Here is a 13,977-nt window from a genome sequence, read left to right on the forward strand (position 1 = left end):
TGCCTGTGCCCCACAACAGTCTCTCTGGCTACAGTACAGCCCTGCCTGCGCCCCACAACAGTCTCTCTGGCTACAGTACCGCCCTGCCTGCGCCCCACTACAGTCTCTCTGGGTACAGTACCGCCCTGCCTGCGCCCCACTACAGTCTCTGGGTACAGTGCAGCCCTGCCTGCGCCCCACTACAGTCTCTCTGGGCACAGTACAGCCTTGCCTGCACTCCACCACAGTCTCTCTGGCTACAGTACAGCCCTGCCAGCGCCCCACTACAGTCTCTCTGGGCACAGTACATCCTTGCCTGCACCCCACTACAGTCTCTCTGGCTACAGTACAGCCCTGCCTGCGCCCCACAACAGTCTCTCTGGGTACAGTACCGCCCTGCCTGCGCCCCACAACAGTCTCTCTGGGTACAGTACCGTCCTGCCTGTGCACCACTACAGTCTCGCTGGGTACAGTACAGCCCTGCCAGCGCCCCACTACAGTCTCTCTGGGTACAGTACCGTCCTGCCTGTGCACCACTACAGTCTTGCTGGGTACAGTGCCACCCTGCCTACGCCCCACTACAGTCTCTCTGGGCACGGTACCGCCCTGCCTGCGCCCCACTACAGTCTCTCTGGGTACAGTACCGTCCTGCCTGTGCACCACTACAGTCTTGCTGGGTACAGTGCCACCCTTCCTGCGCCCCACTACAGTCTCTCTGGGTACAGTACCGTCCTGCCTGTGCACCAATACAGTCTTGCCGGGTACAGTGCCACCCTGCCTGTGCCCCACTACAGTCTCTCTGGGCACAGTACCGCCCTGCCTGCGCCCCACTACAGTCTCTCTGGGCACAGTGCAGACATGCCAGCCGACCCTACGCTGGTCTCACCTGATAGAGCAGCTTTGCCGGTGGTCAGGAGTCTGAGCAGCTGAGAGAAATGACAGCTTGAAGTTGCGAGCGAAGTAAAGGTGGGCAGTGTACGCCACCTTTATCAGATCATAACTCAGGCCGCTCCAATTACCCACTGACGTGGCACTAAATTAGGAGGGTGAATGTGATTCCGGCGAGTTATGATTTCAGTAAGTGTCCATGACATGTTAATGCGTGAATATAGGGTTCCTGATATGGATCAGTGGGAAAGTTGACCTGCCACTAGGCCGCCATGAAAGTTCTGAGGGGAAAATTCTAATTTAATTTCCTGCCGGTGGATATCCGCCTTTTGGCCTCATGCCCAATTTTGTATTCCCGCCGCCACTGGCAGGAGAAAAAAATTCCGTCCACGGTCCCTGTTTCAATCATCAATTCTGGTAGTGCCTTCCAGGGTCTCTCAACCCTCAGCATTAAAATATTTCCCTGGCTTTCAGTCCTAAGTCAATTACATTTAATCATACATCTATGTCCACTCATGTTAACTCCTCAATCACTGGAAACAATCTGCTTCTATCTACTCTGTCCCATCCCTTCATAATTTTATACATCTCTATGAAGTCATTCGAAAACCTTCACTTTTCACTTAACTCACACTAAACCTCACCCCTGTGCTCACTGACCTACATTGGTTCCCAGTCAAACAAAGTCTTGATTTTAAAACTCTTATCCTTGTTTTCAAATTCCTCCATTGCTTCACCCGTCCCTATCTCTGTAATCTCCTCTAGCCCCACAAGCCTCTGAGATATATGAGCTCTTCTGACTGGCTGCTTGAGCCTGTCCAATTTTAATTGCTCCACTATGGGTGGTTGTGCCTTCAGTTACCTGAGCCCTAAGCTCTGGAATACCTTCCTTACACCTCTCCCTCACTTCCCTCCTTTCAGACACTCCTCTTTGACCAAGTTAGTATTTCCTTATGTGGCTGGGTGTCATATTTCATCCTTTTTTAGACTTCTCTGAAGTGCCTCAGGACAATTCGTTACATTAAAAGTACAGTGTAAATATTGTGGTTGTTTATTGCAATGAAAATAGCAAATATTGAGTGCATTGCATATTCATCACCACATAAGCACTTGTCTGTTTGGTGAGGTAGTTAGCTTTTCATCTCTGAAGCCTTTATTTGAATTTGGAGTGCGATTCAATCAGGCAGTGGGCAAGGCAAGTGCCAAACTCCACCAACCAACTGGCAGGGCAAGGCCTATGTGGTTTTAGCTCTTGGGCCTCGTCTGCATGCAGTCTATAAACTGCCCACCCAAAAAGGCCAGGGCCTGAATTTTTAGCTAGGTGGGCGGGCGCAGTGGGTGGGCCTGGATTGCCGACCGCGATCAGTCCCTGGCCGCAATTTCATGCTGGCTGGCCAGCGAAGGGCCAGCCAATGTGAAGCTCGCACTGAAAAGCTCAGCACTGCCGGGGTGGGGGCAGGCGGAGGATGGGCGATGACGTCAACGCAGGTGAGGGCGAGCGCTGAGAGAAAGCTCCGCTGAGGCGGAGGGCTACTTCAGGGAGCTGCAGACCCGAAAATAATCCAAAAAAATTATAAAAAACAGAAAAAAAAATGTCCGAGCATCACAGTCAGGCACCTGAAGATACAGGCGTTAAAAATACAGCGCACAGATTTTTATTTTTATTTTATTTCATAACGGAAACCTCATCCCACCCTTGGATGAGGTTTCACGAAAAACGTAAAGGCCACCTGGCCAATTCGTCCGTCTGCCAACCACAAGGTTGGACGGGCGACAAAAAATAGTAGACAATTGCGGCATTAATGAGCTTAATCGCCCTCTTAATTGTTGGCGGGTGTGCTTCCGACTTCTGCACGCGTCCGTCGAGCGAAATATCGCGCCGGTGCGCAATGACGTCCATTGTGCGATTTCACGCCTGATCGGGTTGGGTGCGCGCCCACCTGATCAATGTAAAATTCAGCCCCAGGAAGCAACAACTAGCCAGTGGGCAGGGATGGAGCTTTGGATGCCAGGGAGCTCAACTGCAAAATGATAGGTTTCAAGGGAGGGGAGCTTTGCGGGGATCTCCTGGAAAAGAAATGTGGCGTGTGACAGTGGCAGCCTAAACATTCCTTATGGGGCCTGAATACTCCATCTTGTTTCACAAGGTAAGTAAAAAAAAAAAACTTCCCTAGAATGGCAACTTCTGGCCCTGGGCTCCCTGACAGGGAAGCTATAATGCCTCCCCATAATCAGGACACAGTTGAAATTGCAGTTGGAAAGCTTGCCAGCTTCAGGTGACTGTCCTTGCTGCCTGGTCAGGAGAGCAAGTGAAGGCTGTGGGTCCAAGTGGAATATCGGTTGGTGAATCACCCAGCTGAAATTAACTGCCTGCCTGCTCGGTTTCCACCGAAATGCAAACTGGTCATTCATTTCATTGGCTGGTTGCACGTGCAAAATGTCTGCACCATTAGCCTACATAACAAGCAGTGAATACACTTCTAATTCATTGAGAACTCCTATGGATGGAATAACATGTTACCTAATTTTTTTGTATTTGAATACAAAATAATTGACTTACATATCTGTGCGTCCCATCATATTCACACCTTTCAATTCTCCCAACAGAGCCATCAGAGAAATACAGTTTCTCCGCTTTGTGATCAATCGTAAGTCCATTTGGTGTGAAAATGTCAGTGCTAACAATGATCTGAACATTTCCTCCAGACAATGTTGCTTTCATTATACTTGGCTGCTGTTCATTCCAGTTTGTCCAGAACATTAAGCTGCATAGGGTTGAAAATAAAGAGCATGTCAAGTCTCGCAAAGGAGTTCAATAGTTTGTAAAGAGTATCTTGACTCTATTGTAGGAAAGGTCTTATAATAGTTCAGCAATCAATTTTAAAACTCCAGTGATACACTAAGTGTACAGTTACATTTTTAGTTGGCAAGACAAGTAAACAATGTTCACCTAAAATTCATTCAGCATTGTCCAGTGCACAAAAAGTAATGGAACTTGTTTTCATGACATGCAACAATTATGTTAATATAACTCATCATGATTCTGGAAGATATTCACAGAATTACAAAGGATACCAGGCACAGAAACAGGCAGATTGTACATCAGACATTTTGTGTAAATAATCATTTGGTAGTCCAGAACTTGAGTATTGTTGAAAAAGGAGACGAGAAGCTTTGACATGTCTCTTTTTTCAGCAACGCTTTATGTAATATAACACAAAAACAAAATTGTTTAACTGACATAATTTAATGATAGATTTTTGATACCAAATGTGTACCGTCTAACACTGTTCAATCCTAGAGGTTTCTCCTTGAAAAGCCGTCAAATTATCCAATAATTTGATTTGAGCAATTGGAAAAAAAACTGTACGAGGGCCATTTTTGCATAATTTTAATGCAAATTAACAGATAATTCAAATTAAATTATTTTCAGCTAAGAGCAGGTTTCACAACAAAACATCACAGGTGTGTTATACTTTGTGAATCAGACTTTATTATTTTCCAATGAAAGTGTTTTCCCAATTATCTGACAAGATTGAAGTGTCACAATACTGTAAAGCATCTCTTTCTGCACAGATCTATATAAAATGATTCAAACACTTGAAGTGACAAGAATGAACAGCAGAAATGGGAAAGGAAGAAATTCAGACAACAATTGTGCTCTCAGTCAGAAGCTAGTTTGAGCCTCATTATACAAACTTTGGGCAGGATTTTGACCCTTATATGAGGGCAGGAAGCAGGCAGGTAGGTAATTAAACTGAAGTTCCACTTCACCATCCAGGTGGATTTAAATTAACCCATGACACCACTTGAAGAAGAGCATGGGAGTTCTCTCAATATTCTGGTCAATATTTACCCCTCAACCGATATCACTGAGACAGATCATTGAGTCATGTATCTTACAGTTGTTTGTGGAACCTTGCTGCGGACAAATTGAGTGTTGTATTTGCTAACATTACAGCAGTAACAATAGAAGTTCTTTAACTGTGAAGCCTTTGGGAGGTAGTTCTTGGAAAATTTTATATAATTGCAAATAATTTTTTTCTCTAACATTGGGACCCATTTACAAAATTGAACATATAATAGGTTCTCAAGGGCAATTAGGGATGGGCAATAAATGCTGGCCTAGCCAGCGATGCCCACACTCAGTAAATAAATTTTTAAAATCCCATTGTGGACAAGAAAATTGACCAGAGTGTAAATTGGGCTGCCAATATTCTTTCACTCACTTTGCAGTAGATTAGTTTCATCTGACCAAGTTCAGGCCTCTTATCTGAAAGCTATATTTTTCCAGATTAAACAATTATTTCTTTAATCCAATTATTTTGTGGTTCCACATCTAGACGGTTGAATCAAACAACCACATCTTGGAACTTGGCTGCTGCAATATTATATTGATTATATTTTAAATATTTCATTAGATCTCTTTTGATTAAATAGTGGAGCCAGAAGGCATCAATGGCATGCTAGGGATGAATATGCATATCTTGTTTGTTTTAAAAATGTGCATCTTTTTCTAAGCCAAGGAGACTGGTAAAATGAACTTTTGGAATCAAGGTTTGGCTCTGCTTTATAACAAGGACTTATCCTTACACTGCCATGCAGACAATTTAATGTTTCTCTTGTCCTATTATCAAGGAAAGGATGTTGGAAAGGAACTTAAATACATTATGCCCCATATCTCCCAGTCTGCAGAAAGTCATACCACAGAGGTACCCTGGAAGAAGCACTGGGGGACCTCTTGGGTGTCCCATCGTAAGGGCTCCGTGTGAATTGTCCGGGAAGTTTCAACTTCCAATGGGGAATTCCCCTGGGTCTGGAACCCTTCAAAAAAGTTTCCAACTCTGAGTTAGAGTTGGAAATTTAGGAGGGTTCCAACCTACTTCACAGAATCACTACGATGGCCCATCGTGTCTGCACCGGCTCTCCAAATGAGCCTTATGACTTAGTGCCATTCTCCTGCCTTTTCCCCATAACCCTGCACATTGTTTTTATTTAAATAATCATCTAATGCCCTCTTGTATGTCTCAATTGACCCTGCCTCTGCCACACTTCCAGGCAGTGCATTCCAGACCCGAACCACTCGCTGTGTGAAAAAACTTTTCCTCACAGCACATTTGCTTCTTTTGCAAATCACTTTTAATCTGTGCCCTCTCACTCTCAACCCTTTTACGAGTGGAAACAGTTTCTCCCTTTCTACTCTATCTAGCCCCCTCATGATTTTGAACACCCCTATCAAATCTCCTCTTAGCCTTCTCCTCTCCAAGGAGAACAGTCCCAACCTCTCCAATCTATCTTCATAACTCAAGTTTCTCATCCCTAGAACCATTCTTGTAAACCTCTTCTGCACTCTCTTCAATGCATTCACATCCTTCCTATAGTGTGGCACTCAGAACTGTACACAATGCTCCAGCTGAGGTCTAACTAGTGTCTTATAAAAACTCAGCATAACCTCCCTGCTCTTGTACTCTATGCCCCTATTAATAAAGCCTAGAGCACTGTATGTTTCATTAACTGTTCTCTCCACCTGCCCTACCACTTTCAATGATCGATGCACATATACACCCAGGTCCCTCTGCTCCTGCACACTTTTAAGAAGTGTACCCCTTACTTTATATTGCCTCTCCATGTTCTTCCTACCAAAATGCATCACCTCACACTTTTCCATATTGAACTTCACCTATCTGCCCACTCCACCAACTTGTCTATGTCAAATTAGACATAGGAAATGTCAGATAGGAAAAAAACCATGCTTAACTCCTGGCTAACTATACCACTGCCAGCCCCCACAACTCCCCACTGACCCATCTCACTCCACGTCCCCTCCCCGACCTTCAGACAATCAGACCCTCCAAAACATCCCCACTGCTCTCCGACCCCCCCCAGACCCTTCGACCCCACACAACCAACCCTGTTGATCCTCTGACCCTCCTAACCCTCCAATCCTCCAATTCCCTGACCCTTCAACTCCTCTCACAATCCTTCAACTCCTCCCCAGACCCTCAGACTCCCCCCCCCACCCTCCGACCACCTCCAAACCTCCGGCTCCCCCCAACCTTCCAACTTCCTCCGCGGCCCTGCGATTCTCCTCCCATCCTGACCTGAACCTATTCACCACCCTATGCAGCTGGCAACCTACCCACACTACCATCCTACTCACCCTGCTACCTACCACCACCTGGCAGCTGACTCACCCTACCAACCTGCCATCCTACCCACCCTGCCACCTATCATCCTGTCACTCTACCAACCTGCCACCCTACCCATCCTGCCACCTATCATCCTGTCACCCTACCAACCTGCCACCCTACCCATCCTGCCACCTATCATCCTGTCACCCTACCCAGCTGGCATCCTACTCACCCTGTCACCCTACCCATCTAGCTACCTACCACCCTGCCACCCCACCAACCTGCCACCCTACTCAGCTGGCATTCTACCATCCTACCCATTTACCCTCACTCACACTCATTCACTAATACGGTGAAAAGCTACTTAAATGTTCCAAAGCTTTTCACAGTGTCAGGAAGAGATATTAATGTATATAATGTCATTGGAAATTATTTTTCTTTAAAAGAGGTTTAGCCCGTGTGTGTGTTAATTGGATTAAAGACAGCTAGTCTGGGTGCTAGTTTGATATATAGTAGTTTTGAGATGTAAACAGTAGGTAGAGGGGACATTTGCATTTTGTTGAATAGAGTATTCAAGAGTGGGGGTGAAATCTTGCACCTAGCTAGGAGACACCAAGCAACCTTCATATTACTAATACAATTGGTACTATGAAATGGGTTTTATTGTTAGAAGAGGTGGAGTTCAAAGGCCTGGTGATACAATGAGAATTTGCAATCAAAAGGGACAGCTAGGTATAACCTGAGAGGACTTTGTGTGTGCAGGTCAGAGGCATGTAAGTTCTAATCCTGTAAGCCTACAACTTTCTGCAAATTGAAAGGAATGTCATTTGAATTCGTAAGGTGAAAATGCTTTGTTGGTGTCTGGTTAAGTCTATTGGTTATTGTTACCTTAGTGGGGATTAATTTCGGAATTTGTTAAAAGTTATGATAGTAGTAATTTGTAGCCATGGGCAGGAATTTGCCCCTGTTGGGGGGGGGTTGTCTGGGGGCGAACGGGGGTGGGCACAAACCCGATCGGCACCCCCAATTGGGGCTGTGCTGCTATTTTACGTGGGCGGGCCAATTAAGGCCTGTCCAGTGTCATGCGTGCCCGGAAACGCTGAGCGCTCCCTGTGCGGGTGACGGTGGGGAGGGGGTGATTCCCTGAGTCGGGGTCTGTGCTCTTCCGCACAGGCGCGCAAAAGAGTGCAGAACTCTCCCTGAGGCACGGAGCTGCCTCAGGGAGATTAAGTTCGAAATGAAAGTTTTTACTAAAGACAGAGAAAAATTATTTAGACATGCCCCCTCATGCAACAGCGTCACATGTTTATCAAATGTTTGAAATTTTTAAATTTAATTAATAAACCCTTCATGAAACCTCATCCTGCCCGTGGATGAGGTTTCATGGAAAATGTGAAGGCCGCTTGGGCTCTTCACCTGCCCGCCAACCTTAAGGTTGGACAGAGAGCATTCTTAACTACTTTAATTACTTTATTAATGGCCTCAATAGGCCTTTGACAGTTCGGCAAACTGAAAATCTATGAAGCACGGTGACGTCGGGATGCCTGCCTGACGTCACCACGTGTCATTTTACGTGTCGGTGAGCGGGCCCTGCTTGCCGACACAAATATTCCTCCCCACGTGAATGTGTTTAATTTGCTGTAACTTAATAAATGTTTCATTTACTTTGATATAAAAACCTCTTGAGAACTGGTGGTCTCATTTCTGAATCTAGAGCTGCATCTCAAACATACCAATTGAAAATATAGGTTATGGCAGTTGTTTAAAAGTTAAACAGCCTTTACCAACTGCTGTGTCGTAACAACGGTGTCAGTGAGCGAAGACTTTCCAAAATATGATAGCCAATGCAGTAAAAAGGGGGCATCACTTGGCTTCCCCCAATGATCCTGCACTACAAAAGAGAACTCCGAGAAAAGGTATGATTTGCATTTCTGAAGTGGGCCTGATTTGGAGTACTGGGTGAGAAATGCGGAGCTCCATTGCTGCGTAAAATAATAGGAGTGGAGTGGCAACCACTGTCGGATTGCCACTCCTTGGTAGATTTAGCCCTATGGGCAGAATTTTTAGGCCGGTGGGCGGGCACAATTGGCAGGTCTGGGATTGGCCGGAGAACGGACGGCTGACCATGATCAACCCCCAACCACGTTTCCATTCTGGCTGACCAATTAATGACCAGCCAGCATGAAGCGCACGCTGAGAAGCTCAGCGCTGCTGGGGTGGGCGGGCGGGAGGAAGGGCAGGCGCTGAGGTCAGTGTGGGAACAGGCAAGCTCTGACAGAATGTTCCCTGAAGGCAAAAACCTGAAAAGCATTAAATAAAGCTTTTATAATCAGGAAAAAAAATGTCCAAGCATCGCAATCAGTCACCTGAACATATACATGATAAAAATGCTGTCCATAGATTTTTATTTCTCTTTCATTTAATAACAGAAACCTCATCCTGCCCGTGGATCAGGTTTCATGAAAAATGCAGGGTCTGCCTGGCCAATTTGCCCCTCCGCCACCCGTAAGGTTGGACGGGCCACGAAAAATTGGAGACAATTGCACCTTTAATAACCTGAATTGGCCTCTTAATTGTTGGCAGGTACGCTTCTGACTTTTGCGTGTGTCTGCTGACCGAAATATCGCGTGAGTGCAGGATGACATAGAGACGCTCGCCCGACGTCATCTCGCGCAATTTTGCGTCTGATCAGGTTGAGCGCGTGCCCGCTCGATCAGTGTAAAATTCTTCCCAGTGATTTTATCCATTGTTGTTCTGAAGTAAAATTTGTCTCAACATGGAAAAACGTATAGCGAGAGCTTCACTGACATTGTTTCATTAAAGCTGGTTAATAAAAATTTTAGAGTACCATATGAAAGTTACACATGTATTTCTCATAGTACCTATTGTTCTGAAGTTTATGAATGGTTCTGTAAATTACTGTTAATTTGAAACAGAGATTTGCACTGTAGACTCACTGGCCTGAGGAACTGATTTAAGACCTAGACATCAGAGAGAGGAAACAATTCTACCCCATCTGTCTAGGTTAGTTCAAAGCAGGGCAACTAAGCTGCAAACAAACATTTGAGCTTTGAATTGCATTGTGCAGAGAATGATATAATCTAACCAGTGTTCAATCAATGAGTAATTTTGCATAGCATTCATATTCCATAAGCATAAAGCTAATGATTGTAACCTCAACTGAGTACTGGAAACAATTAGAATTATATAGTTCTATCTGGACTGACTGGATCACTCTACAGAGAGCCACCATGGACTCAAAGGGCCTGATGGCTTCCTTCAGTGCCATTGCGATTTCATGGCTCAACATATTACAGTTACTATATCATTATCACAAAATAAATAATTTATGAAAGTCATAATTGGATCTTTTATCTAAATTAATTGAATAAGTGCTAAGTGAGAAATAGAAATAAAGACTTGCATTTATATAGCGCCTTTAAGAACCTCAAAGCATCTCAAAACACTCCATAGCCAATGAAGTGCTTTCTTGAAGGGTAGGCACTGTTGTGATATAGGAAATGCAGCAGCCAATTTGTGCACAGAAAGCTCCCACATGCAGAAATGTGATAATGAACAGATAATCAGTTTTGAGTGATGTAGATTCAGGGATAAGTATTGGATAGCTACCCTGCTCTTCTTTGAAATAGTGTCATGGGATCTGTTTCATTCACCTTAAAGAGCAGATGGGGTTTTGGTTTAACATCTCATGTGAAAGGCAGCACCTCCAGCAGTGCGGCACTCCCATAGTACTACATAGGAGTGTCAACCTACATTTTTGTGCGTAAATCTCTTGAGTGGGTCTTGAATCCACAACTTTCTGACTCAGAGGCATGAACGTAATAAACAAAGCCATAGCTGATGTACCATTGTAAAAAAACAATTAGCTTTGGCATCAGTTCTTTACTGTATTTTTGATTAATTGTTTGAATCCATATTTCAAATGTTAACTGTTAATTAAAAGAAAACATAAACTTCTTTTCACACAGATACTGTTTCTAAAAGGTGCTGAACTGTTTAGTGATTTTTTAAGATAGGTTGCTGTATGGCAGAGAAAATATGATTTTACCAACATATTATCTTCAAGTTATGTTTCATACGGTACAACGTCCTGAAATCATACTAGGGAAGAAACAACAAACTTGTATTTAAATACTGAATTTCATAAACTCAGGGCATTGCAAAGTGCTAGTTTGTTTTCTTTAACAGAATATGTGCTTTCCTGTCAGGTCTGCGTTTTGTTTTCCTTGTTGTCCCTTAAGGGACAGTTGATTCTTCACTTGATCACAATGCTCTGTATCGAAGAGGAGAGATTGGGCAGTATTTGCCAGGCATCACCATTGTTTCCCTTGGCCAAGTCTCAGGAAACCTCTTTGTCTCGACTTTGGAAGAGCTTATTGCACAAGAAATTATTTTCAATTGGGCTCATTTTGGCTGAATCTTTGCTTCTGATTTTCCAAAGTAATGTAACTGAGACAAAAAGTACATTAGAGTGAAGGAATCAACTCTGTGATCTCTCTGGGACACCCTATAAATTCTGCAGAATGTACTGTGCCATCAAGAGCCATGTGACGGTGTATAAAATACGAATACATAATTACAGAGGAGTAAAACACAGGTTTGATTATCCGGTTCTGGACTTTAGACAGTTGATTTGGGGGAACCATGAAATGGAAGCAATGTGCTTTCTCATAGAGAAGAGGTGCAACTTCTTGTGCATATCCAGTTGCAAGTTCAGAAATATCATATAAGAGAACTGGGAGCAGATCAATTGCTTGCCTTCTTATGGTACACAGGGTTAGCTAAACAGTGAGGTTTTTAATTTCCACATATTGACAAATGAAAATAGACATAAAATTCTAAAATAAATGAATTTCTTTAAAGTTGCATGCTGTTTATATAGTGCTAGATAATGAGAAAGTAGTATTATAACAAAATGGCAATTACAAATTATTAATCTGATGAACTGTAAAAAAATGACCTTCTTACTTGTGGCACTCATCCAATGCAAGCACATGGGGATGGTCCTCGGGAGACATTGCAACTATGATTTCTTGGTCAAAAGCTCCAAACCTGCTTTGGTCGATTGTATGTCTTGTAATAGTTGATGTTGTAGAACTTGTCCAGTAAAGAGTATCCCAAGCTTTGTGATATGCCAAACCCTCAACTGAGCCTACATCTGTTGAATTGAAAATTAACAAGTCAGTTACAAACACAGTTACTCTTGCGTGCTTATAAATGCAATCAAACAGGAAGGAAATATGAAGCGGTCTAAGTTACCCATAATGGGACATGAACTTGTGCAGATGCTTGAAATTAGCAGCTATTAACTCAGGAAGTCAAGGAGTAGCAATCAGATTGAAATTAGTAACATCATTATTATCTTAAATGACAAACATTGGACACACTAGAAGATACTTTTCTATAGGTTCTCATGGAATTCTAATGGAATACTGTTGGCTGTAGTTGAAGCAAGTATTAGATGGTTGCTTAGTTTCTCCATACTTCCATCTTTTGCCACCACTGACACCAGGTACTTGAACCTACTCACTTTCTCCAAGTCTTCACCCATAATCTTTATACCTTCACTCTGATCCTCTCCCCCTAGGCTCAAACTGACAGTCCACTAATTGGGTCATTGGTCAACTGATCTTCATACAGGCATCTTCCAATGTTTTTTGGTCATGTTCTCATATCCCCACCACATAGCCCAATGTTATCTGCAAACATCATTAACCATGGCACTTCCTATCTCACTTGCTCAGTTGGAACATCCCATGACAATCAGGAAGATGAAGGGGCTCAGTGCCGACGCTTGATAAATGCAACTTTGGTTTCAAAGCTATCACTCTCTCCCACACTGCTTCTTACTCTTGTCTGACATGTACATGCCATGTAATTGTCATATGTACGTACTTCTCAGCGACTCCATGAATTCTAGCTCATCTCCAGACTTCCTCCCAAGGCACCCAGTCATAAGCCTTCTGTAGATTAGTAAACTGCCAGTAATATTGGAACTAAATCCAATTTTTAAAATCTGGAAATTGAATATCAAAAGCAAATGTTCCCCCACCCACCCCTTCCTAGGCTGCCAAAGAATTGTATAGCATAGCCTCCTCAACTGCCAGGAAAACAGATAGATGAAGCAGATCACCTTTGAAATTAAAACATCCATTTGCTACCCTATCAGGGTATTGGGCTTCATGACTAAAAAGACATAAGGCTGGATTTCTCCCTAGACTTACACAGGAAAACAGTACCAAGCATTCATAGGATATCAGAAAACAGGGGAGCCACTCTCCTGAATTGTAGAGAATTAAATGCTATAGTCACATATATCTGCTGCATCATCACATGAAGAGTGTTGACTGCATATGCGTTAAGAATGTCTATTTCCACCTCTGTGACATTGCCCTATTCTGCACCTGCCTCAGCTCATCAGCTGCTGAAACCCTCAAACAAGACTTTGCTGACTTGAGACCTATTTCAGTGTACTTCCGCCTGACCTCCCAAGTTCTATCCCCCATAAACTTGAGGTCATCCAAAACTCTGCCACTCATGTCCTAGTCCTGTTCATTCATCACCCTTGTGCACACTGACCTAAACAAGCTCCTGGTGAAACAACACCTCGATTTTAAAATTCTCATCTTTATTTTCAAACCCATCCATGGGCTTCTGCTCCCCATCTTTGTAATCTCCTCCAGCCTTATATCCTTCTGAGGGATCTGTAATCTTCCAAATCTGGCCTCTTGAACGTCCTTGATTTTAACCTCTCCAGCATTAGTGACTGAGTTTTCAGCTATCAAGTCTCTCATCTCTGGAATTCCCTCCCTGAATCTCTGTGCCTCTTTTCCTCTTTTTCCTTCTTTAAAACATTCCTTAGAACGTACCTCTTTGACTAAGTTGAGAAGAGGGGCCTACTCCATCAGGAGCAGGGGAATTTCCTCCAGCTCCAACAAATTTACATCTAAACAACCCT

General features: G+C 43.7%; 1 protein-coding gene across 1 annotated transcript in view; it reads right to left on the bottom strand.

Moving 5' to 3' along the window:
• The window catches only part of LOC144686788 (low-density lipoprotein receptor-related protein 1-like), a 1,926,687-nt gene that overhangs the window by 367,130 nt on the left and 1,545,580 nt on the right, over positions 1–13,977 (bottom strand). Inside the window, exons 42-43 of the mRNA XM_078552493.1 lie at positions 11,988–12,177; positions 3,428–3,632 (exon numbers count right to left, since the gene is read on the bottom strand). Coding sequence (XP_078408619.1) covers positions 3,428–3,632; positions 11,988–12,177 — 395 coding nt within the window. The remainder of the gene's footprint in view (positions 1–3,427; positions 3,633–11,987; positions 12,178–13,977) is intronic.

Source organism: Cetorhinus maximus, chromosome 11, assembly GCF_964194155.1.
Source record: "Cetorhinus maximus chromosome 11, sCetMax3.hap1.1, whole genome shotgun sequence".
Classification (NCBI taxonomy): Eukaryota; Metazoa; Chordata; class Chondrichthyes; order Lamniformes; family Cetorhinidae; genus Cetorhinus; species Cetorhinus maximus.